The sequence below is a fragment of the Salmo salar genome, chromosome ssa09, assembly GCF_905237065.1.
Source record: "Salmo salar chromosome ssa09, Ssal_v3.1, whole genome shotgun sequence".
Taxonomy (NCBI): domain Eukaryota; kingdom Metazoa; phylum Chordata; class Actinopteri; order Salmoniformes; family Salmonidae; genus Salmo; species Salmo salar.
Window position 1 is genome coordinate 123,168,904 of NC_059450.1, and position 25,069 is coordinate 123,193,972.

Consider the following 25,069-nt stretch of genomic DNA (forward strand, 5'->3'; position numbering starts at 1 on the left):
AGCAGCACAGCCAATGGGTGTGATGTGAGGGTAGGACTCCTCCACTTTAGACCAAGCAGCCTTCATGTTCGCAGCGCTATCTGTCACCAGTGCAAATACTTTCTGTTGTCCAAGGTCATTGATGACTGCCTTCAGCTCTTCTGCAATGTAGAGACCGGTGTGTCTGTTGTCCCTTGTGTCTAGGCTCCTGTAGAATACTGGTTGAGGGGTGGAGATTGTCGTTTTATTCCTTGCCCACCAACATTCGATCACCCATCAGAGATGATTGCAATACAGTCCGCTTTCTCTATGGTTTTCTTGACCTTCACTTGAAATCTGCATCCAGCAAATGCTTAGATGGGGGGTGTATGCTGGGCGAAGAACATTCATAAATCTCTTCCAATACACATTGCCTGTAAGCATCAGAGGTGAACCAGTTGCAAACACAGCTTGAGCAAGACATTCATCAGCATTTCTCGGACTACATTCCTCCATTCAGTCCCAAAAAAATCTGATTCCAGGATGGCCATTAGCTGTTGCTGTCTATAAGGTGTCTGATTCATCATTTTCACCTCGAATAGAAGTAGAGGGACAGAGGTTGCTTGTTGTGAGCGCTGAGGGAACTTTATGCACTTGGCCAGATGATTCTGCATCTTTGTTGCATTCTTCACATATGATTTGGCACAGTATTTGCAAATGTACATGCCTTTTCCTTCTACATTAGCTGTAGTGAAATGTCTCCACACATCAGATAGTGCCCGTGGCATTTTCCTGTAAAGATGAGAAAAGAATGAGAGAACAAAATACAATTCTATGTACAGATAAAAAGTTAAGCAGTTAGATTAAACAACTTCTTTAAGATATTTTAAAATGAAACATGTATGTAAACAAGTGAGTTAACACATCAGTTAGCAGGCTCACGCAAGCTAAAACCCACATGGTAGCAAAAACTAACTAGCAGAAATTGTTAACAAGTTAGAAATGATTTAAACACACCTTGCTGTAGGTTACTATTTACTAGCTAACAAAAAATGTGTTTCATATAAAATATACTGCTCAAAAAAAGAAAGGGAACACTAAAATAACACATCCTAGATCTGAATGAATGAAATAATCTTATTAAATACTTTTTTTCTTTACATAGTTGAATGTGCTGACAACAAAATCACACAAAAATAATCAATGGAAATCCAATTTATCAACCCATGGAGGTCTGGATTTGGAGTCACACTCAAAATTAAAGTGGAAAACCACACTACAGGCTGATCCAACTTTGTAATGTCCTTAAAACAAGTCAAAATGAGCTCAGTAGTGTGTGTGGCCTCCACGTGCCTGTATGACCTCCCTACAATGCCTGGGCATGCTCCTGATGAGGTGGCGGATGGTCTCCTGAGGGATCTCCTCCCAGACCTGGACTATAGCATCCACCAACTCCTGGACAGTCTGTGGCGCAACGTGGTGTTGGTGGATGGAGCGAGACATGATGTCCCAGATGTGCTCAATTGCATGCAGGTCTGGGGAACGGGCGGGCCAGTCCATAGCATCAATGCCTTCCTCTTGCAGGAACTGCTGACACACTCCAGCCACATGAGGTCTAGCATTGTCTTGCATTAGGAGGAACCCAGGGCCAACTGCACCAGCATATGGTCTCACAAGGGGTCTGAGGATCTCATCTCAGTACCTAATGGCAGTCAGGCTACCTCTGGCGAGCACATGGAGGGCTGTGCAGCCCCCCCCAAAAATGCCACCCCACACCATGAATGACCCACCGCCAAACCGGTCATGCTGGAGGATGTTGCAGGCAGCAGAACGTTCTCCACGGCGTCTCCAGACTCTGTCACGTCTGTCACGTGCTCAGTGTGAACCTGCTTTCATCTGTGAAGAGCACAGGGCGCGGCGCCAGTGGCAAATTTGCCAATCTTGGTGTTCTCTGGCAAATGCCAAACGTCCTGCACGGTGTTGGGCTGTAAGCACAACCCCCACCTGTGGACGTCGGGCCCTCATACCACCCTCATGGAGTCTGTTTCTGACCGTTTGAGCAGACGCATGCACATTTGTGGCCTGCTGGAGGTAATTTTGCAGGGCTCTGGCAGTGCTCCTCCTGCTCCTCCTTGCACAAAGGCGGAGGTAGCGGTCCTGCAGCTGGGTTGTTGCTTTCCTACGGCCTCCTCCACGTCTCCTGATGTACTGGCCTGTCTCTTGGTAGCGCCTCCATGCTCTGGACACTATGCTGACAGACACAGCAAACCTTCTTGCCACAGCTCGCATTGATGTGCCATCCTGGATGAGCTGCACTACCTGAGCCACTTGTGTGGGTTGTAGACTCCGTCTCATGCTACCACTAGAGTGAAAGCACCACCAGCATTCAAAAGTGACCAAAACATCAGCCAGGAAGCATAGGAACTGAGAAGTGGTCTGTGGTCCCCACGTGCAGAACCACTCCTTTATTGGGGGTGTCTTGCTAATTGCCTATAATTTCCACCTGTTGTCTATTCCATTTGCAGAACAGCATGTGAAATTTATTGTCAATCAGTGTTGCTTCCTAAGTGAACAGTTTGATTTCACAGAAGTGTGATTGACTTGGAGTTACATTGTGTTGTTTAAGTGTTCCCTTTATTTTTTTGAGCAGGGTATATTCACCCCACCCAGTATTGTAATCAAAACTTACCAGAAAGCATGTAGTCCTTGGCTCAGACAGTGTAGTAGTGTGGGCTCAATAGCATCTCATTAGTGTGCAAGATCTTGAGAATCAGCTGTACATGTGATGGAAGAGTTAGTTTTACCAAAATATGCCACAAGACCTAGAATTGCCTTGTGTATCCCACAAAGAAGATTCACTGTTGTAAGCTAACTATCTTTAAAAAAAAAATGAATTTAAGCAAAATTCCCGTGCTTAACTTCCCATGGAAACTTTCCGGGACAAATTTCCCGAATTTATTGGAAATTTTCCGACACTTTGCAACCCTAGTAGACTTATGTTCACATTGTGAGAGAGCAAGTGTGAGTCAGTGGTGCCTTATGACCAGGAATGTCAGTTGTGTGCTGTCTCGTGTTTGACCGTGGGCTCTGTGTGATCTAGTTTGCTGCGCCGTCACTCACTGTCCCCCTCTGCCTTTTTCTCCCCCCCTGTCTGTGCAGTCGGCGAGGCTCAGGCCTGGGCAAGCGCGGGGCAGCCGACGCTCGCCGACAAGAGAAGATGGCCGACTCGGACAACAACCAGGACGGGGCCAACTCCTCGGCCGCCCGCAATGACGAGGCCCCGCAGGGGGCTTCAGGTACAGGTACCTACTGCTGCTAGGACAGAGTTTTTCCTTCTCACATACACATGGTTAGCAGATTGCGAGTGTAGCGAAATGCTTGTGCTTATGTTTTTGACAGTGCTGCAATATCTAACAAGTAGTCTAACAATTCCACAACTACCTATTACACACATCTAAGTAAAGGAATGGAATAATAATTGTGTGTGTGTGTGTGTGTGTGTGTGTGTGTGTGTGTGTGTGTGTGTGTGTGTGTGTGTGTATACGTGTGTGTGTGTGTATACACGTGTGTGTATACGTGTGTGTGTGTGTGTATACGTGTGTGTGTGTGTGTATACGTGTGTGTATACGTGTGTGTGTATACGTATGTATACGTATGTATGTATACGTATGTATGTATACGTATGTATACGTATGTATGTATATGTACGTATACGTACGTATGTATATGTACGTATACGTACGTATGTATGTATACGTATGTATACGTATGTATATGTACGTATGTATGTATATGTACGTGTACGTATGTATGTATATGTACGTATACGTATGTATATGTATGTATATGTACGTATACGTATGTATATGTATGTATATGTACGTATACGTATGTATATGTATGTATATGTATGTATATATATATATATATATATATATATATATATATATATATATATATATATATATATATATATATATATATATATATATATATATATATATATATATATATATACGTATATGTACATATACATACATATATATACATGTATATATGTACATATATGTGTATGTATCTATATATGTACATATATGTGTATGTATCTATATATGTACATATATGTGTGTGTGTGTGGATGAGCAGTGACTGAGTGGCGTAGGCAAGATATGTAAACATTATTAAAGTGGCATTATTTTAAGTGACTAGTAATCCATTTGTTAAAGTGGCCAGTGATTTCAAGTCTGTGGGCAGCAGCCTCTCTGTGTTAGTGATGGCTGTTTAACACTCTGATGGCCTTGATATAGAAGCTGTTTTTCAGTCTCTCGGTCCCAGCTTTGTTGCACCTGTACTGACCTGGCCTACCTTATGAGAGAAATCGGTTGTTATTCTGATAATGAAAATGGTGATGTAACAGTTATTTTCTCTCTCCAGCTTCTAGTTCAGTGGCCGGCGCTGTAGGGATGACCACATCCGGTGAGAGTGAGTCCGATGACTCTGAAATGGGCAGACTCCAAGGTATGACGATCACAGTTTTCCTTAGATACAGGTTCCAGGGGCCTCCTGAGCGGTGCGGTGTTCTAAGGTACTGCATCGCAGTTGCTAGCTGTGCCACTAGAGATCCTGGTTCAAGTCCAGGCTCTGTCGCAGCTGGCAGCGACCGGGAGACCAATGGGCGGCTCACAATTGGCCCAGCGTCGTCCGGGTTAGGGGAGGGTTTGGCCGGCAGGGATGTCCTTGTCCCATCGCGCTCTAGCGACTCCTGTGGCGGCCGGGCTGACACGGTCACCAGGTTTACGTTGTTTCCTCTGTCACATTGGTGTGGCTGATTTCCGGTTTAAGCAGGCATTGTGTCAGGAAGTAGTGCGGCTTGGTTGGGTCGTGTTTCGGAGGACGCATGGCTCTCGACCTTCGCCTCTCCCGAGTCCGTATGGGAGTTGCAGTGATGCGACACAAGACTGTAACTACCAATTGGATACCATGAAATTTGGGAGAAAAAGGGGTGAAAGTAAACAAATATATATACACACAAATTGATACAGGTGCCAATGTTCCTGTCGAAGTTCCCTGTCAGCCCCTGTTGGTGTTGCTGGGTCTTTGGTTGTTGTCTAACCTGGCTGTTTTCTCCCCACAGCCCTGTTGGAGGCCAGGGGTCTACCCCCACACCTCTTTGGGCCCCTGGGACCCCGTATGTCCCAGCTGTTTCACAGAACCATAGGCAGTGGAGCCAGTAAGTACTACACTTTCCGTGTCCAGAATCCATTTTATTACCACTTAACATCTGTGATCAAGATGTTTATATTCTCTCTCAGGGGAGGTGTTGAGTTCACTTATGTCTGTCTTTATTCTTCTAACCCGCTATTGACTCAACTGTAATCCAAGTGTATGCTTACTGCACTCCTGGCAGGGCCCATATTAAAAACATTTCTCAGAGGAGGAGTGCTGATCTAGGGTCTGATCCCCTCGCCATATAATCTTATTCAGTTTGATTTTAAAGGCTAAACTGATCCTATATCAGCACTCTTGTGAATACTGACCCTGCTGTTTAGTCTCTACTCTGACCTGCTTTATCCCTCTTCTCCCAGGCTCCAAGGCTCAGCAGCTGCTGCAGGGCCTGCAGGCCACCGGTGACGAGTCCCAGCAGCTCCAGGCCGCCATCGAGATGTGCCAGCTACTGGTGATGGGCAACGAGGAGACGCTAGGAGGCTTCCCTGTGAAGAGCGTGGTGCCCGCGCTGGTGAGTCACTCAATGCTTTGTCCACCTTTTTTTGTTTTCAGTCATTTTACACGGTCTTGATTTGCTAAGTCTGTTATTCCCCTCTTCTCTTCCTCACAGATCACGTTGTTGCAGATGGAGCATAATTTTGACATTGTGAGTATCCTGAGCTTCTATCTTTGGGGGGGGGAGTGATAATTGATTTTCACCATGACATTAGGCCTACATTGCAGGTGCTGAAATGTTTCGCAAAGAATGTGCAACACTGCACTCTGTCTCCTAGTTACATTTGGTTGCCTAAAACCATACCTGAGCAGTGTTAACTGTATGGTTCCAGCCAACATGATTGATTTGTGGTTATGCTTGTGACAACTGTATCTTACCCCGTGACTCTGCTCAGATGAACCACGCCTCCCGTGCTCTCACTTACATGATGGAGGCGCTGCCTCGGTCCTCTGCTGTGGTCGTGGACGCCATCCCCGTCTTCCTGGAAAAGGTAGGATGACCCCCTCTGCTCAGGTTCAGAAGGCACTAAACACACGCTTTGAAACGGAAACGTTCTCCTTAAATTTTAAGTACTACCTAGTCCTTTGAAAACATGTTCCACCAATTCATGCCTACTGAATGCACCCCAAGTATTTCTAACCCACACGTTGTTCTTCTCTTGTCTTCCATTTCTGTCATTCTCTCATGTTCTTGTTCCCTCTTCATTCATATGCGGTCATAAACCGGTGGTGGATATGCTAATGCATCTCTCTCGCTCTCTCTCTCTCTCTCTTTGCCTGCAGCTTCAGGTGATCCAATTCATTGATGTGGCGGAGCAGGCCCTGACAGCCTTGGAGATGTTGTCAAGGCGTCACAGCAAAGCCATCCTGCAGGCTGTAAGTGTTTCTCCCTCTCTCCCACCTGTGGCTCAGCTCTCTCTCTCACTCTCTCACTCTCTCACATCATCTCTGCTCCCTACCCAGGTCTCATGGGCTCACCTTAAAATAAGTGTTAACAGTGGTGGCTGTATGATAGCTGCGCAGCAGGTTAGCCGGAAATAGACGGCTTTTAAAAACGACAAATTAAAAATAGTCAATAAATAAAACTGTTGCTGGCCAAAAAGACCGGGAGTAAAAAAATCCCATTGAAAAAGAATGCTTTTTATTAATTGATTGACATACAGTTGACTGTCACGCTAGGTTAACCTCTGTGCTAGGTGGGACGTTTGCGTCGCACCCTAGTCAACAGCCAGTGGAATCGCGTGGCGCGAAATACAAATACTTAAAAAATGCTGTAACTTCAATTTCTCAAACATATGACTATTTTACACCATTTGAAAGATAAGACTCTCGTTAATCCAATCACGTCTGATTTCAAAAAGGCTTTATAGCGAAAGCAAAACATTAGATTATGTCAGGAGAGTACTGTTATTACAGCTGTCATTCACAAGGGAGAATTGTAACTCATGTCTACATTTACATGGTGTTAGGTAAAATTTTTATTGTGATTATGAATAGTCTTATGACGGGGGAGAGCAGTTGTTGTGAAAGAGCTCTTTGTTTTATTGTTGTGATTTTAAATTGTTTTGTAAGAAAGTACTTATATTATTTTTCTTACCAACACAATTGATTTATTGCATGCAGGTCTCAATATGACTGCTTTTATAAGGTTTAGAGCAAAAAAAGTATTTTCAATTTCTTCATCAGATAACACTCCTAGGACATTATGTTATACAATACATGCATGTTTTGTTCAATCAAGTTCATATTTATATCAAAAAACAGCTTTTTACATTAGCATGTGATGTTCAGAACTAGCATACCCACCGCAAACTTCCGGTGAATTTACTAAATTACTCATGATAAACGTTGACAAAATACATAATTATTTTAAGAATTATAGATACCGAACTCCTTTATGCAAACGCTATGTCAGATTTTAAAATAGCTTTTCGGCAAAAGCACATTTTGCAATATTCTGAGTACATAGCTCGGCCATCACAGGCTAGCTAATTTGACACCCACCAAGTTTGGGGCTCACTATACTCAGAATTACTACTAGAAAAATGTGATTACCTTTGCTGTTCTTCATCAGAATGCACTCACAGGACTTCTACTTCAACAACAAATGTTGTTTTGGTTCCAAATAATCCATAGTTATATCCAAATACCTCAGTTTTGTTCGTGCGTTCAGGTCACTATCCGAAGGGTAACGTGCGAGCGCATTTCGTGACAAAAATTTTCGAAATATTCCATTACCGTACTTCGAAGCATGTCAAACGCTGTTTAAAATCTATTTTTATGCTATTTTTCTCGTAAATAGCGATAATATTCCAACCGGGCAACGTTGTATTCATTCAAAGGCTGAAAGAAAAAAATGTAGAAGTCTCGTGTACGCGCATCTCAGTCTCACTGTCCCCAGGCTGACCACTTACAAACTCTGCTGCTGTACTTTTCCCAGAGACAGCAGACACCCATTTTGAACATTTTTGAAACCTGTATGTTTTAGTTCATGAGACATGTCTTACCTGGCTTCAAAGTAGCCTATAGGCAAAATCTGACCGTGGAGGCAATTATTTTCTATAGACTTTATAGGCGGTGTGTGAGTTTCAAGTTTGGGGAGTTTGTATCCTACCGTTCTGCATGCCAGTTATGTTCATATGTGCATTTTTGTGGAACAGTCATGTAAAGAAAAAATGTTTGTTTCTCAATCATTGTCACGTGGTTACTCATAAAAATCTGAATGAATCATTAAGTCAACTAATGCGAGATCACCAGGCTCTACCTTATGAACACTTTGGCTACCACGTGATCCGTCGACAGCTAAAGAACTCATAGCCTAAAGGCCAATGCAGCAGTAGGCCTATAACTTCCATTGTTCTTTCACACAGGGGATTGGTGATTATTGAAGGGGAGATTGTTGGAAAGATTTTTCAAATAGCTTGCTGTGAGGAGAATGAGAATGGTAAATGACTAATACATGCATTTGGAAAGAAGTAGAATGTGCTCAACCAACGTAAGCAGAGGTGCAACCTAAAAATGTCTCGACATCATTGGACAGGAAAAGGCACAATGCTTGCTCACCATAAAAATAAATAAAACAATTTTTTTTTTTTTTTTAGACAAGGTTAAAAGATTGACGTTTCGGTCTTCAATGGCGTGCATTAACAGGAATGTATGGCGACGTAAACTACAAGACCGCGTATGTGGACACCTGCTCGTCGACCATCTCATTCCAAAATCATGGCATTAATATGGAGTTGATTTCCCCTTTGCTCCATCTTTAGATTCCCCCTCTAAGTTTCTAACAGATTTTCCTCTGTCCCATATGGAACTGCTATCAGGGGTGCTTTTTAGAATTGTGTTTGGAAACGTTGTAGTGGCTGCTTCATTACATGAGTTGCATGTTCTGTTAATATGCATTACCATAATGTAAATGAGATTTCTGTCATTCTGAGCAGTGTGGAGGGGTAGCCCTGATGGGTTATGCACCCAATGCATATAGGTCTAGTAAATTCTCAAATGGATGTTTAATTAAAATCGTCACATTGTCCGGTGCCAGATCTTAACTTAACAGAAACCCTGTTGTGTAGTAATTTAAATGTTATGTACAGGGATGGAAAGATGAACGGAAGCCATTTTGAATTCAACAATTTGGTCAGAGATCCCTCAGTGTTGACGGCCAACTTTGTGTCTGAATGATAGTTGTGCAGAATAGGAATATCGCTTTAAGAAATGAAACGGAGTAGAATGGAAGCCATTTTTGTATTCACACATTTTATGGGACCCCTCCGTTTCAATTTATTTTTGAAAGATCTAAATCTGTCCCCATATGTGCCATCTATCCCTATCCTTGTGTATAACTGTGGGGTATTTCCTGTGTCATGCAGGGTGGCCTCGCTGACTGTCTGCTGTACCTGGAGTTCTTTAGCATCAACGCCCAGAGGAACGCCCTGGCCATTGCCGCCAACTGCTGCCAGAGCATCACCCCTGACGAGTTCCACTTTGTCTCTGACTCTCTGCCACTGCTGACCCAGAGACTCACACACCAGGTACACACACGTTCACCTTTTACATGCTCTATGTTGCAGGTGAGGTTGGTGTTGTCTGTGGCATGTTACCTGTGAAGACGCGTCAATTGTCTAATGTGGTTATTCCCCCCCCGTACAGGATAAGAAATCTGTCGAAAGCACTTGTCTCTGTTTTGCCAGACTGGTGGATAACTTTCAACACGAGGAGGTGAGTGAGGCGGTTCTACTCGACACATTTCTATGGCTCTAACATCTCTCACCCTCCCGAGCAGACCCATGATGACGTCATCACTATGACTGACCCTTGACCTCTGTATGGCCATTGTCCACAGAACCTTCTGCAGCAGGTGGCCTCGCGGGATCTGCTGACCAACATCCAGCAGCTGCTGGTGGTCACCCCGCCTGTGCTCAGCTCGGGCATGTTCATCATGGTGGTGCGCATGTTCTCCCTCATGTGCTCCAACTGCCCCTGTCTGGCCGTGCAGCTCATGAAGCAGAGTGAGTGGCTCACAGACCGACCGACACACACACACACACGCGCTTTCTATCGGTGCGTATTTACACTTTTCACTTGAATAAAGCCTAACAATGCAGTTTACAAAATCTTGGGGAAGTGAAATATATAATGGCAGTCTAAATGCCTCCAAGGCTAAAGTAACTGACTGTGTCTAAGCCAGTTTCCTGTGGAAAGAGTGAACTAAGGATGTTGTCTTTGTTCAGATATTGCAGAGACTCTGCGCTTCCTTCTGTGCGGCGCGGCCAACGGTAGCTGCCAGGAGCAGATTGACCTGGTGCCCCGGAGCCCACAGGAGCTCTATGAACTTACCTCACTCATCTGGTAAGGAATCCCCTCTGCTGCTGCTTTCAACGTTACAACAACCTTTTCTGTCCCAATGGTGGACGTACATAAAGATGGCGGCCTCCATGCACTTACCACATGCCTTGTTTGCGAAGTTCACTATTGCACTTTGCTAACTGTCTTTTTGTTGTCCCCACCACCAGCGAGCTAATGCCCTGCCTTCCTAGAGAGGGCATCTTTGCTGTGGACCTCATGCTGAAGAAGGGCAGTGCCCAGGCCACAGAGGGTGCCATCTGGCAGTGGAGGGACGACCGGGGCCTGTGGCACCCCTACAACCGCATCGACAGTCGCATCATTGAGGTAAAGAACAGACATGCTGCTCCATTATAGGGACTTTCTTTTCATCCAGACTTGGGGCCCCGAGTTTTTCCTCTTCAGGTTGTCTGGGAAAACTCTTGGCCCTACCTATACTACAACAAAGTAGACCTTCTTTGTATGTTGTGAGCTGTGTGAATCCCCTGTGCAGCCCAGTGTTACACTAACGTCTGGGGGTGTCTGGTTCTCTCTTCCTCTCCAGACGGCCCACCAGAACGGAGAGGACGAGATCAGCCTGTCCACCCTGGGCCGCGTCTACACAATCGACTTCAACTCTATGCAGCAGATCAACGAGGACACTGGCACAGCACGGGGTATCCAGAGGAAACCCAACCCCTTAGCCAACCCCACTACTGGTGAGAGACACACCACCATTACTTCCAGTGATAGATTATCCCCAAACTGGTGTCAGTTGTATGTAGTATAATGCCCTGATTGGTTCTGAGACTAGCTCTATTCACCTAAATTTATAGCTTGGTCCCAGCCCCAAGTTATTGGTCCTTTGAACAAAGTAGTCCCATTGAGGAAAGATGACCTCTTTCCCAATGGAGAAATGCTCAAGAGAGGCAGCTCTTGAAGCGTCTCTTTGTAAACTTTTGTGAAATTGAACAAGCTACTTAGTTTTTTTTCCTGCGCTAGCTGATGGAATCCAATTTCTCCTTTTGAGTCAAAAGAACTATCAAATCTTACATGAGTTTTCCCCTTTCTGTCCCCCAGGGGGTCACCAGGAGGTGAGGCGGGAGGATGCACGGGCCCAGCTGATGAAGGAGGACCCTGAGCTGGCCAAGTGCTTCATCAAGACCCTGTTCGGGGTGCTGTACGAGGTGTACAGCTCGTCGGCCGGCCCAGCCGTCAGACATAAGTGCCTCCGAGCCATCCTCAGGATCATCTTCTTCGCCGATGCCGAGCTCCTCAAGGACGTGCTGAGGAACCACGCTGTGTCCAGGTGAACTTTTGCCCACAACCTTGGGGTGCTCTTGAGTCAAGATGTCTGTCTCCATGGACACAAAGCAATAGCCAGTACAGCATGTGTCTTTACACTACACCTGAACCTCAGCATTTGTCTGTTTCCTTCTCCCAGTCACATTGCCTCCATGCTGTCCAGCCAAGACCTGAAGATTGTAGTTGGCTCTCTGCAGATGGCTGAGATCCTCATGCAGAAGCTGCCCGACGTATTCAGTGTCTTCTTCAGAAGAGAAGGTAATGGATCCTGTCTACGTCTCCTCCCCAGAGGAGCTGACCTGTAATGATCCAAAACACCGCTGAAACGCAGCTCTTTTCTAGCACCAGGAGAGGACCTGTTATGATGGATCCTCCACTGCTATTTGAGCTTCAATGAATTTTAGCAAAGTCAGAAAATTAATGTCACACCGCAATGTACTTTGTCATGGACCATAGAAAGCTGTTTATCCAGCTAAATGTCATAGATTTTCCATGATTTATTGAATCACAATTTCTTACACCATCCTCTTCAATATCAGAGAATCGTGAAAAGAGGAATTTCAATGTATTCCATCTCCCCTCTCCAGGTGTGATGCACCAGGTGAAGAACCTGGCTGAGTCAGAGGCCTTCCTCACCAGTCCCCCAAAGGCGTGTACCAGCGGCACAGCTAGCTTGTGTACCACCACCATCAGCACTGCGACCACTACGGCGGCCTCCAACGCCACCCCAGACCTGGGCTCGCCTAGCTTCCAGCACAGCATGGACGACTCACTAGACCTCAGTCCACAGGGGTGAGAACGAGTACTAAATACATGTGAATGTGCACGTATGATAGGTCAGATATACCACACAGAAGTACACTCTCACACTCCTCCATAGAACAACATTAATCTGTCCTTCTCTCCTAGGCGATTAAGTGATGTGCTGAAGAGAAAACGTCTGCCTAAGAGAGGGCCCAGAAGGCCCAAGTACTCTCCTCCCAGGGACGACGACAAAGTAGACAATCAGGGTAATTGTTATTGGAACTCTCCTACAATCTCTAAGACTGGATGCAAATGGATCTCACAGGTGACACTAAAGCTAAATGTCACTGATACATTTGTAGCACTAAAGGTAAAATTCCTTGACCAAAAGTATGTGGACACCTGAACACCTCATTCTAAAATCATGGGCATTCATGTGGAGTTGGTCCCCCCTTTGCTGCTATAACAGCCTCCACTCTTTTGGGAAGGCTTCCCGCTAGATGTTGGAACATCCATTCAGCCACGAGCATTGGTGAGGCCGGGCACTGATGTTGGTCGGTTAGGCCCTGGCTCACATTCGGCGTTCCAATTCATCCCAAAGGTGTTTGATGGGGTTGAGGTCGGGGCTCTGTGCAGGCCAGTCAAGTATGGACCTCGTTTTGTGCACGGGGGCATTGTCATGCTGAGACAGGAAAGGGCCTTCCACAAAGTTGAAAGCGCAGAATCGTCTAGAATGTCATTGTATGCTTTAGTGTTAAGATCTCCCTTTACTGGAACTAAGGGGCCTAGCCTGTACCAGGAATAACAGCCCCAGACCATTACTCCTCCACCAAACTTTACAGTTGGCACTAGGCATTGGGGCAGGTAGCGTTGCATCTCCTTGCATCCGCCAAACCCAGATATTGGTCCGTCGGACTGCCAGATGGTGAAGTGTGATTCGTCACTCCAGAGAACGCATTTCCACTGCTCCAATGGTGGCGAGCTTTACGCCACTCCAGCCGACGGTTGGCATAGGGCATGGTGATCTTAGGCTGTTGTGCGGCTGCTCGGCCATGGAAACCCATTTCATGAAGCTCCCGACGAACACTTCTTGTGCTGACGTTGCTTCCAAAGGCAGTTTGCCACCGAGGACAGACTATTTTTACGCGCTTCAGCACTCGACGGTCCGTTTTGTGAGTTTGTGTGGCTTACCACTTCGCGGCTAAGCCGTTGTTACTCTTAGACATTTACACTTTACAATAATAGCACTTACACTTGACTGGGGCAGCTCTAGCAGGGCAGAAGTTTGACGAATTGACTTGTTGAGAAGTTGGCATCCTATGACGGTGCCACGTTGAAAGTCTCTGAGCTCTTCAGTAAGGCCATTCTACTGTCAATGCTTGTCTATGTAGATTGCATGGCTGTGTGCTCGATTTTATACACCTGTTAGCAACGGGTATGGCTGAAATGGACAAATCCACTAATTTTAAGGGATGTCCACACACTTTTTTGTGTAATATGTGTGTACTGAACCAAAATATAAACGCAACATGTAAAGTGTTGGTCCCGTGTTTCATGAGCTGAAATAAAAGATCCCAGAAATAAATAAAAGCTTATTTCTCTCAAATTGAGCACAAATTTGTTTACATCCCTGTTAGTGAACATTTCTCCTTTGCCAAGATAATTCATCCACCTGACAAGTGTGGCATATCAAGAAGCTGATTAAACAGCATGATCATTACACAGGTGGACCTGTGCTGAGGACAATAAAAGGCCACTCTAAAATGTGCAGTTGTCGCAACACAATTAAAAATATATATATTTTACCTTTATTTAAACTAGGCAAGTCGGTTAAGAACAAATTCTTATTTTCAATGACGGCCTAGGAACAGTGGGTTAACTGCCTTGTTCAGGGGCAGAACGACAGATTTGTACCTTGTTAGCTCGGGGATTTGAACTTGCAACCTTTTGGTTACTAGTCCAACGCTCTAACCACTAGGCTACGCTGCCGCCCCGGTCCGTCGGACAATACCACCAATGTTTTGAGGGGGTGTGCAATTAGCATGCTGACTACAGGAATGTCCACCAGAGCTGAATTTAGTGTTCATTCTCTACCGTAAGCCACCTCCAACATCGTTTTAGAGAATGTGGCAGTACATCCAACCAGCCTCACAACCGCAGACCACGTGGAATCACAGCTACCCAGGATCTACACATCCAGGTGGTGGGGGGGGGTGCTGAGGAGTATTTCTGTCTGTAATAAAGCCCTTTTGTGGGGAGAAACTCATTCTGATTGGCTGTCCCTGGCTCCCCAGTGTGTGGCCCTATGCCCTCCTAAGCCCACCCATTGCTGCACCCTTGCCCAGCATGTGAAATTCATAGATTATGGCCTAATGCATTTATTTCAGTAGACTAATTTCCTTATGAACTGTAACTTGGTGAAATACTTGCACTTTGCGTTTTATGTTTTTGTTCAGTAATATAAACGTGTGGGTTTTTTACTATGACATTGTTTTGCGTTCGTTCAAATCAACAAAATTCAACACTGTATGTTATCTGCAGCCAGCCACTACTCTGGCTTGCCTGTTCATTACTAAGTGCAAGAGCAACTCGACATATGGCATCGTTGGTCTCCATGCCTCTTTGTGCCTGGACTCCTGGTATATCGGTCGTGACAGACATTTATGCAGAATGCAAACTGACACCGTGTGATTTTCTTGACCTAAAATAAATAAATGCCTCATGACTAGACTCTGGTGTCTATTTCAAACTACTGTAGCAGTGTTTCCCAAACTTTCCCAAACCAAGGGGTGCAAGTTTTGTTTTTTGCCCTAGCACTACACAGCTGATTCATATAATCAACTAATCATCAAGCTTTTGATTATTTCAATCAGCTGTCTAGTGCTAGGGCAAATACCAAAACGTTCACCCCTTTGGGGTCCCCAGGACCGAGTTTGGGAAACGCTGAACGTTTCATCCTGTGACTAACCGTTTCTGTTTCTACAGCCAAGAGTCCTACCACTACTCAGTCCCCCAAATCCTCCTTCTTGGCCAGTCTGAACCCCAAGACCTGGGGCAAGCTGGGTGCCCAGACCAACAGCACCAACTCTGAGCCCTCTCGCACGGCCGGGGTGAGCGGCCTGGCACGCGCCCCTCCCAAGGACTCAGTCTCCAACAACAGGTACGTCAAAGACTAATGTGGTGGTGGTGATGACAACATTGTTGTTTTTCTAGCAGTGTTGGTAGTACTGATGATAAAGTTGGTAGTTGTGGTGACCTATAATAGTAGTGTTGGTAATTATCATTAGCTCGCTCAGAATGTTATTAGGGTTGCGTTCATTCAGAAAAATGGTGTGAAACGTTAATTTCAACGGAAACGGTGCTGTTCTGAAAGATCAGTTGAAAATCGTGGAGGGGTTGGGTTGTGCAAATATGAGGATTCAAAATGCACCGCTCCCCTTTTTTATATATATATATATATATATTTTTTAATTAGTCACTCATTGCTTCAAGCTACACCCCAACACACAGAGCAAACGTACTGTTCAAGAACATTGAATGTTTTGGGGAAGGTGTCGTTCAGTAAAAACTGTCACGTAATGTAGCAAGTGTTTAATCCAGGGGTGTCAAACTAATTTTGCCCTGCATACGGCATTCCCCGAGGTCCTGAGAGCCGCACTTAAAATTGAATGGGTTCATGGGCCGGATCTGGCACTTGAACGTATGTTTGGCACCCCTGGTTTAATTGATCGTGCTTTCAATTCCTCCTGGATCCAAGCTCTCTCCCTTCGGACAACCTCCTCCAATGGGTTTTGAGAGGGACTTACGGAATTAAGGACTGGAGGAAACAATCTTTTGACGGCTTGTAATATCTTCAGACAACCCTGGTGGTGGTGATGATAATCATAGGGTCCACCCCCCCCCCCACAGGGACAAGATCAAGGCTTGGATTAAAGAACAGGCCTGTAAGTTTGTGGCCCGCTACTTCAACACTGAAAAAATTGATGGCAGCAACCCCGCACTGAATGTACTCCAGAGACTCTGCACCGCCACGGAACAGCTCAGCCTGCAGGTACTGTACTCCACAATAGTCTCCTGTGTTGTAGTGTTGCCGCTTTGAAAGTAAATACATACTCATTAGTTGACATCTTGGAGTCTGCTTTGCTGACCTTGTTCGCTAATACTAATTTGCAAAAACGGTTTGTTATGCTGTGCTGTTTTGATGGTACAGGGTACTATCTACATTGCTAGCTAATGACAAGGTCATTAAGGTACGGTAGTGAGTGACTTGGGATATGATAATAACATTCTTTACTGCTGTCACAACCCCCCCTAGATGGACGGTGGCGTGGAGTGCCTCGTGGAGATCTGCAGCATCGTGTCAGAGTCGGATGTGTCGTCGTTCGAGATCCAGCATAGCGGCCTGGTCAAGCAGCTGCTGCTCTACCTGACCTCCAGCAGTGACCGTGACCTGGTCAGCCGTGACGTCCGCCTCAAGAGGTTCCTGCACGTCTTCTACGGCTGCCCGGTAAGTCTGTGTTCGGCTGGGCAGAAGCACAGAACTTGAATGAGATTCTGTTTCTCTGGTCAGAAGCTCGTCTTTTGCCAGATGAAGACTTTCCTCCTTTCTCAGTATCCAGTGACTGACAAGGGAGCCAACTCTAGTCTATAAGGCCATGTAGACAGAGACTGGAGCTCAAGGCCCTAGTTATTGGCTATACAACTCATGGCTCTAAATACAGTATTAAGCCAGTATGAGGGTTTGCGCTCAGGCTAGAATGGATGGCAGCTGCTGTGTAGGAGTAAAAATATCTAGACTTCAAATGGTACTCACTCAACAAGGCCCCGCCCTCTGAGTTTTGTGACCTACTTGAGTATTGCATGTATCTATTGCTTATTGTATTGTTATGTAGCCTAGACCAGTGTTTCCCAGCTCGGGTCCTCAGGTACCCATAACAGCACACATTTTGGTTGTAGCCCCGGACAAAAACACCTGATTCAACTCATTGAGGGCTTGATGATTAGTTGACAAGTTGAGTTGGGTGTTTTTGTCCGAGGCTACGACAAACATGTTTGAGGGACTGGAGTTGGGGAAACACTGGCCTAGACGTTGTCTGTTATTTTTTTTATTATATGACATTTGAATTGTCCATTTTTTTTTGTTAATGGTCTTCTACATATTCCCTGTTATTATACATTGACTTCGTATTCTCCATTATCTAATGAACTATAGCTGCTTGCTCCAGTTACGCACAGTAGGTGTCTTAAGTACATGTCTCCTTCATTTGTTTGTACAGCACAGATGAAGACATAAGGCTGAAACGTGCTCCTTTTTCATTTATACTGAACAAAAAATATAAAGGCAACATGCAATAATTTCAAATATTTTACTGAGTTACAGTTCATATATAAGGAAATCATTCAATTGAAATCAATTCATAAGGCATTATCTATGGATTTCACATGACTGGGAATACAGATATTCATCTGTTGGTCACAGATACCTTAAAAAAGTAGGGGAGTGGATCACAACCCAGTGACCACCGTTTGCCTCATGCATCGCGACACATCTCCTTCGCATAGAGTTGATCAGGCTGTTGATTGTGGCCTGTGGAATGATGTCCCACTCCTCTTCAATGGCTCTGTGAAGTTGATGGATATTGTCGTACGCCTCGATCCAGAGCATCCCAAACATGCTCAGTGGGTGACATGTCTGAGTATGCAGGCCATGGGATAACTGGGACATTTTCAGCTTACAGGAATTGTGTACAGACACATCCGACATGAGGCTGTGCATTATCATGCTGAAACATAAGGTGATGAGTGGCACGATAATGGGCCTCAGGATCTCGTCACGGTGACTGTGCATTCAAATTGCCATCAATAAAATGCAATTGTGTTTGTTGTCCGTAGCTTAGGCCTACCCATACCATAACCCCATTGCCACCATGGGGCACTCTGTTCACAACGTTGATATCAGCCAACTGCTCACCCACACGACCCCATACATGTGGTGTGCGGTTATGAGGCCGGTTGGACATAATGCCAAATTCTCTAAAACAATGTTGGAGGCGGCTTATGGTAGAGAAATTATCGTTCAATTCTCTGACAACAGCTCTGGTGGACAATTGCACACTCCCTCAACTTGAGACATCAGTGGCATTGTGTTGTGACAAAACTGCACTTTTTCTCTCCCCCCCCAGCACAAGGTGTAATGGTCATGCTGTTTAATCAGCTCCTTGATATGCCATACCTGTCATTATCTTGGCAAAGGAGAAATTGTCTCTAACAGGGATGTAAACAAATTTGTGCCCAAAATGAGATCTTTGTGTATGGATTGTTTTTTTTTATATACAATTTGAATTTTTTTCAAGCATGGATTACACTAAGTGTGTTATTTTTGAGTCTCGGCCTCCTTGGGTTTTTCCTTTTCATGGTTTAGTGCCAGAACCATTTGAACACTAAATACAGCGACACAATTGACTGCTAAACCATGCTTTGTCAGCTTTTTATTTTAATTTTTTTAAACAGTGGAGTTCAACAATGGTTATAGCTGGTAGGAAACAAATGGAATAAAACTGACAAAAGGAGAAACCACCTAAACTTGTCCAATAATAAATGCTTATATTCATTTTCTGTTGCAAAATATTTTTATACGGTGTGCCGTAATGAATGCGACCCTAGTCTTTGCATGTTTGAACCGTGTCCCTGCTGTGTTTTGCCCTTCCAAGATCCCGGGGATGGAGCTGGCAGGCCGCCTGGAGCCGTCTGAGAATGGGCCCCTGCTGTCACTGGTGCACAAGATGAACAACTGCCTAAGCCAGATGGAGCAGTTCCCTGTCAAGGTGCACGACTTCCCCAGTGGCAACGGCAACGGGAGCAGGTTAGTTCATTTACCTAGTCCCAGCTCTTCCTTCAATTTCTTCCTTTTGTTCCACAAACATTCTCTTAATGTCAGTCATTCACTAGTCCATTCATTAACGTGTGATGCCCATTGGCCCTATTGAAGTCTATGGGTATAGCTGAAGGGGACTTGCCAGTATTTACCTCTATCATTGGGATTTTGTCTGTGTGTGTCTCTCCTTCAGAGGGTCTCAGGCCCTGAAGTTCTTCAACACACACCAACTCAAGTGTCAGCTGCAGAGGCACCCGGACTGTACCAATGTGAAGCAGTGGAAGGGGGGCCCGGTGAAGATTGATCCCCTGGCCTTGGTACAGGCCATTGAACGTTACCTGGTCGTCCGAGGTAAGCACTGGGAACTCTCACTTTGCGTTGAGTTACTTACTTAAGCCCTTTCACTCCGTGAGGACATAGGTCACCAACAAATGATCTTCACCCAACTGGGCCACTTTCTCAAGTTCCTTCCCAGAGTATTTCTGTTCTTCCTTCTCTGTTGGCATAATAGAATGTCTCCTTGTATTGCTAACATTAATGGGTAACATGCTGACGTGCTCAATGGGACTTATCTCTAAAGGTTACGGACGAATCAGAGAGGAGGATGAGGACAGTGACGATGATGGTTCAGACGATGAAATTGACGAATCTCTGGTACATGGCTACAATGTCCTTGCAAAATATTCTCAATATTGGATAATACCCCCCCCCCCCCCCACACACACATTTAACTTATTCTGTTACCAGCAACCCTAAATTGACCGTCTATCCTGGTACAGGCGGCCCAGTTCCTGAACTCTGGCAGCGTGCGCCACCGGCTACAATTCTACATCGGCGACCACCTTCTACCCTACAACATGACGGTGTACCAGGCAGTGCGGCAATTCAGCCTGCAGTCCGAGGAGGAGAGAGAGTCCACGGACGACGAGGCCAACCCGCTCGGGCGGGCTGGCATCTGGACCAAAACCCACACCATATGGTATCCCCTTTTGTGCTGGCTGGCCACACACACACACCCGTCTCTATAGGCTGGACTGGTTAACAAACGCAAAGGACTGATTTTTGTAGTGGGTGGCTGTTAGGCTTGTGCAGTGTAGCCACCGTCCCTGAGATGCGTCACACACACACACACACACACACACACGTCTATAGGCGGCTGAGTTGGTGAACGAATGCAACTAACTGACATGGTGATGTAGTCACCTTCCCTGTGATGATTTACACTCTCTCTCTATATCCCATCAGGTATAAGCCAGTGAGGGACGATGAGGATGGTACTAAGGATGCGGTGGGAGGGAAGAGGGGCCGGGCACAGACCGCCCCCACCAAGACCTCGCCTCGCAACGCTAAGAAACAGGACGAGCTGTGGCACGGTAGGAACCACCACCACTCCTTCTGGGCCTAGACTGGTGGGGTGGGGGTCTGTTTTCTCTACGGGCCTGGAGACTGAGAAGGACCAGTTCTGCTCGTGTATTTTGTAGTGGAACTCTAATGTACTATTTACAGTGGGGAGGAAGTAATTTTTTAAAACTGCATTGTTGGTTAGGGGCTCGTAAGTAAGCATTTCACTGTAAGGTCTGTTGTATTCAGCATTTCACTGTAAGGTTGTATTCGGCACATGTGACTAATAAGATTTGATCTGACCTGCTTCTCCTGCTTGAAACAAGTTGTTAATGGACCTTTCGCAAAGCCCCGCCCCACCTTGGTTGGTACTGTTGCAACCTCGGTCAACGTTTTCGCGAGAAACCCAATTCCCCTTTCAAACCACTGGAGAAAACCCCTCACAATGATCTCAAACTGTTTTTAATTCTTAAGTCTCTATTGACGCACCCTTGCGTCAATCTAAGTAACATAATTAAAAAATCTGTCAGTTTAAGCTAGATGTTTTTTGGCCTGGGCTGCATCTGCGGTGGCCGATCTACAGCGGTGCTTGTCAGACCATGAGACATCCCAAAAATCGGTCTTCTCACGAAAACATCTGTAGCGGAAAGATGTTCTCCGTTTCCACAAGAGTCATGGAACTTGTCAAATGGTAACCCATACAAATGTATGGAGGTAGTTTTGTGGCAACTAAAGTAAGTGGTTAAATGTCCCCAAAAAATATATTTCCTGAGCTTTCTTATCACCTAGATATAGGAGAGACACTTCAAAACGTCTTGACAAGTTTTTGGGGGGCAATTTATGACTGTTACTCAATGCGTTTCTATGGTCTCTAGTAGTAAATGCCAGATTCAATATTCAATATTTTTTCTTAGTTGAATAACTAAATGATCCTTGGTATAACCATTCCATATGTTAGCATAGTAGAACCAACCCACCCCCAGCGGCTTAGACTTTTAGAGGTTAATGCTCAATGAAATGAGACAGTTTACCCCTTGCTAATCGGGAGACTCTTGGCAATGTTGTGGTCATTACACGGAACCTGTCAAATTAAGGTTGTAGTATGGCTAGCCACCAGATGGCTCTGAATGCACTGTGCGTGCTGTGAAAGTTGGTAACCACTTTTGGTGCTATCAAATCGTTTGCTATTGTCGACAGCAGATGAGCACTATATTTCTAATATAGCCAATTTATATTAACCCTATATGTAACATTGTCTTTAAACACCTGCTAAAGTGTCTGTACGCAAAGAATACATTAAAGGAAACCACTATATAAACACTTTTGGCACTATATAGTTCTGATCCGTGTAATTACACTGTCGGAGATAGGTGCAAAATAAATAATTAACTTCTGCTCCTCGGAATGGTCTCGTACGTTGCTTGCTAGCTTACAACCACAGTATAATTTTGGATTTGAAAAACACTTCCAACAGGCTCTATTTCATGTATCATAGTGGCATGTACCCTGGTGCACAGTTCAATTAGTTAGCCAATTTTTTTTTATTTAACTGGGAAAGTCAGTTAAGAACAAATTCTTATTTACAATGACAGCCTTCTCCGGCCGAACCCGGGTGAGGCTGGGCCAATTGTGAGCCGCCCTATGGGACTCCCAATCACGGCTGTATGTGATACAGCCCGGATTCGAACCAGGTACTATAATGACGCCTCTTGCACTAAGATGCCGTGCCTTATACCGCTGCTCCACTCGGAAGCCCAGTTAAACAATATATTTTTTTATACTCTTTCTGCCATAGCCATCCATGGCTTCCAAGGGTTTGAAACGTGAGCTTGTCTGAGGTGTCTGACTACGCTTGCTATCCATCAGCATGCCCAAAATTCTGGGGCAGGGCTTATCGAATGGTCAATTGACTTTTTTTAGCGTTAATACATGTGACCTGTGATGACCTGTTAACACAAACCCACAGATATTGGCTGTTTAATCAATTAATCAAATGTATTTTTATATCAGCAGTTGTCCCAAAGTGCTTTTGCGCCAACCCCCTGGCCAAAGGGCTTTCAGTCTCAAATGTCAGCCTATTCTCTACACCGTATTACTTTGAAAGTAGTGCACGCCATAGATCTGACCATTCTATCACCTACACTAAATCTGACCATTCATGTCCTTATCTCATACTAAACATTTTACCATGTCAGTTTAGTTACTACATATCTGGGTCATATTCATTGGGCACAAAACGTAAGAAAATGACTGTAACAGGAAGGGACTACCTGCCGTTGCTCAATAAGAAATGCTTGTTTTTGTTGTCCATTTCAAACAGTTTTTTTGCTACTGTGTGCACTAATGAATATGACCCTGACTTGCTGTCTCTCCCCTCCCAGACGGCGTGTGTCCCAGCGTGGCCAGCCCCTTGGAGATGTACCTCATGTCGGAGCCCCCGGAGAGCATCACCTTCGACGACCCGTCTCTGGACGTCAACCTGCTGCTGAGGGTGCTGCACTCCATTAGTAGTTACTGGTTCTACCTGTACGACGTGAGTAGCCTGTCCTATCCTCCTTCCACCCTGCACATACTGGCTCAAACTTCACTAACTCAACAACATACTGGTCCAATCTCACATAGCACCCTGTAACCTTTTGTAGTGCGCTACTTTTAACCAGTCCACCATGTTGGGAACAAATTGCCATTTGGGACACAACCTGTAGGTCTGCCTCCAACAGATTCCACTTTCTGTGTCATACATGATCTACTTAACCTCTATGGGCAAGGCGGGACGAATTCGTCCCACCTACGTAACAGCCACCTGAATTCAGTGGCGCGATTTTTGAATCGTTTGAAATACTATTACTTCAATTTCTCAAACATATGACTATTTTACAGCTATTTAAAGACAAGACTCTCCTTAATCTAACCACACTGTCCGATTTCAAAAAGGCTTTACAACGAAAGCAAAACATTAGATTATGTCAGGAGAGTGCCCAGCCAGAAATAATCAGACACCCATTTTTCAAGCTAGCATATAATGTCACAAAAACCCAAACCACAGCTAAATGCAGCACTAACCTTTTATGATCTTCATCAGATGACACACCTAGGACATTATGTTATACAATACATGCATGTCTGTTCAATCAAGTTCATATTTATATCAAAAAACAGCTTTTTACAATAGCATGTGACGTTCAGAAAAAGCATACCCCCGCAAACTTCCGGGGAATTTACTAACAGTTTGCTAAATTACTCACGATAAACGTTCACAAAAAGCATAACAATTATTTTAAGAATTATAGATACATTACTCCTCTATGCACTCGATATGTCCGATTTTAAAATAGCTTTTCGGATGAAGCACATTTTGCAATATTCTAAGTACATAGCCCAGCCATCACGGCTAGCTATTTAGACACCCGGCAAGATTAGCCTTCACCAAAATCCTATAAGAAAAATGTTCTTACCTTTCCTGTTCTTCGTCAGAATGCACTCCCAGGACTTCTACTTCAATAACAAATGTAGGTTTGGTCCCAAATAATCCATCATATATCCAAATATCCTCTGTTTTGTTCGTGCGTTCTAGACACTATACGAATGGTAAATAACGGTCGTGCGCATGGCGTGACAAAAAATGTCTAAATATTCCATTACCGTACTTCGAAGCACGTCAACCGCTGTTTAAAACCAATTTTTATGCCATTTATCTCGTAGAAAAGCGATAATATTCCGACCGGGAATCTGCAATAAGCTAAACAGCCGAATGAAATTTCTCCACGGGGGCGAATCGTGCACGCGCCTCATTCAATGGTCCTCTGATCGGCCACTTGGATAAGGCGATAATCTGTTTCAGCCAGAGGCTGCCTCGTCATCGTTCAGGTTTTTCCCGGGTTCTGAGAGCCTATTGGAGCCCTGGGAATTGTCACGTTACAGCTAAGATCCTTACTCTTCAATAAACAGATGCAAGACGCACGACTCCTTGTCAGACAGGCCACTTCCTGCATGAAACCTTGTCAGGTTTTTGCCTGCCATAGGAGTTCTGTTATACTCACAGACACCATTCAAACAGTTTTAGAAACTTTAGGGTGTTTTCTATCCAAACCTGAACAATAATATGCATATTCTAGCTTCTGAGTTGGTGTAGGAGGCAGTTAAAAATGGGCACATATTTTTTCCAAAATTCTCAATACTGCCCCCTAGCCCAAACAGGTTAATGCTAAAAATGTTTTCATTGTCTTTGTGGGCTTATAGGGGGTCAAACACAGCGTACAATCACTATAACTGTCTGCTTGCTAGAGAGACCTCTTAGTGCACACA

The 25,069-nt window shown here is 44.9% G+C and overlaps 1 protein-coding gene across 15 annotated transcripts in view; it reads left to right on the forward strand.

The window, feature by feature from the left end:
* Positions 1–25,069, forward strand: part of LOC106612584 (E3 ubiquitin-protein ligase TRIP12) — a 72,684-nt gene that overhangs the window by 40,191 nt on the left and 7,424 nt on the right. For 5 of the 15 annotated variants that reach the window (XM_045724452.1, XM_045724451.1, XM_045724453.1 and 2 more), the window contains 26 exons: positions 3,109–3,260; positions 4,393–4,476; positions 5,093–5,188; positions 5,544–5,695; positions 5,795–5,830; positions 6,075–6,170; positions 6,463–6,555; positions 9,549–9,710; positions 9,829–9,897; positions 10,022–10,187; positions 10,410–10,527; positions 10,692–10,848; positions 11,066–11,219; positions 11,581–11,809; positions 11,945–12,063; positions 12,393–12,597; positions 12,715–12,815; positions 15,535–15,709; positions 16,459–16,600; positions 16,865–17,056; positions 19,260–19,411; positions 19,617–19,774; positions 20,004–20,077; positions 20,203–20,402; positions 20,669–20,796; positions 23,146–23,297. In XM_045724452.1, coding sequence (XP_045580408.1) covers positions 3,109–3,260; positions 4,393–4,476; positions 5,093–5,188; positions 5,544–5,695; positions 5,795–5,830; positions 6,075–6,170; positions 6,463–6,555; positions 9,549–9,710; positions 9,829–9,897; positions 10,022–10,187; positions 10,410–10,527; positions 10,692–10,848; positions 11,066–11,219; positions 11,581–11,809; positions 11,945–12,063; positions 12,393–12,597; positions 12,715–12,815; positions 15,535–15,709; positions 16,459–16,600; positions 16,865–17,056; positions 19,260–19,411; positions 19,617–19,774; positions 20,004–20,077; positions 20,203–20,402; positions 20,669–20,796; positions 23,146–23,297 — 3,562 coding nt within the window. The remainder of the gene's footprint in view (positions 1–3,108; positions 3,261–4,392; positions 4,477–5,092; positions 5,189–5,543; positions 5,696–5,794; positions 5,831–6,074; positions 6,171–6,462; positions 6,556–9,548; positions 9,711–9,828; positions 9,898–10,021; positions 10,188–10,409; positions 10,528–10,691; positions 10,849–11,065; positions 11,220–11,580; positions 11,810–11,944; positions 12,064–12,392; positions 12,598–12,714; positions 12,816–15,534; positions 15,710–16,458; positions 16,601–16,864; positions 17,057–19,259; positions 19,412–19,616; positions 19,775–20,003; positions 20,078–20,202; positions 20,403–20,668; positions 20,797–23,145; positions 23,298–25,069) is intronic. The other 10 variants (XM_045724455.1, XM_045724456.1, XM_045724462.1 and 7 more) reach the window with 4 other exon arrangements.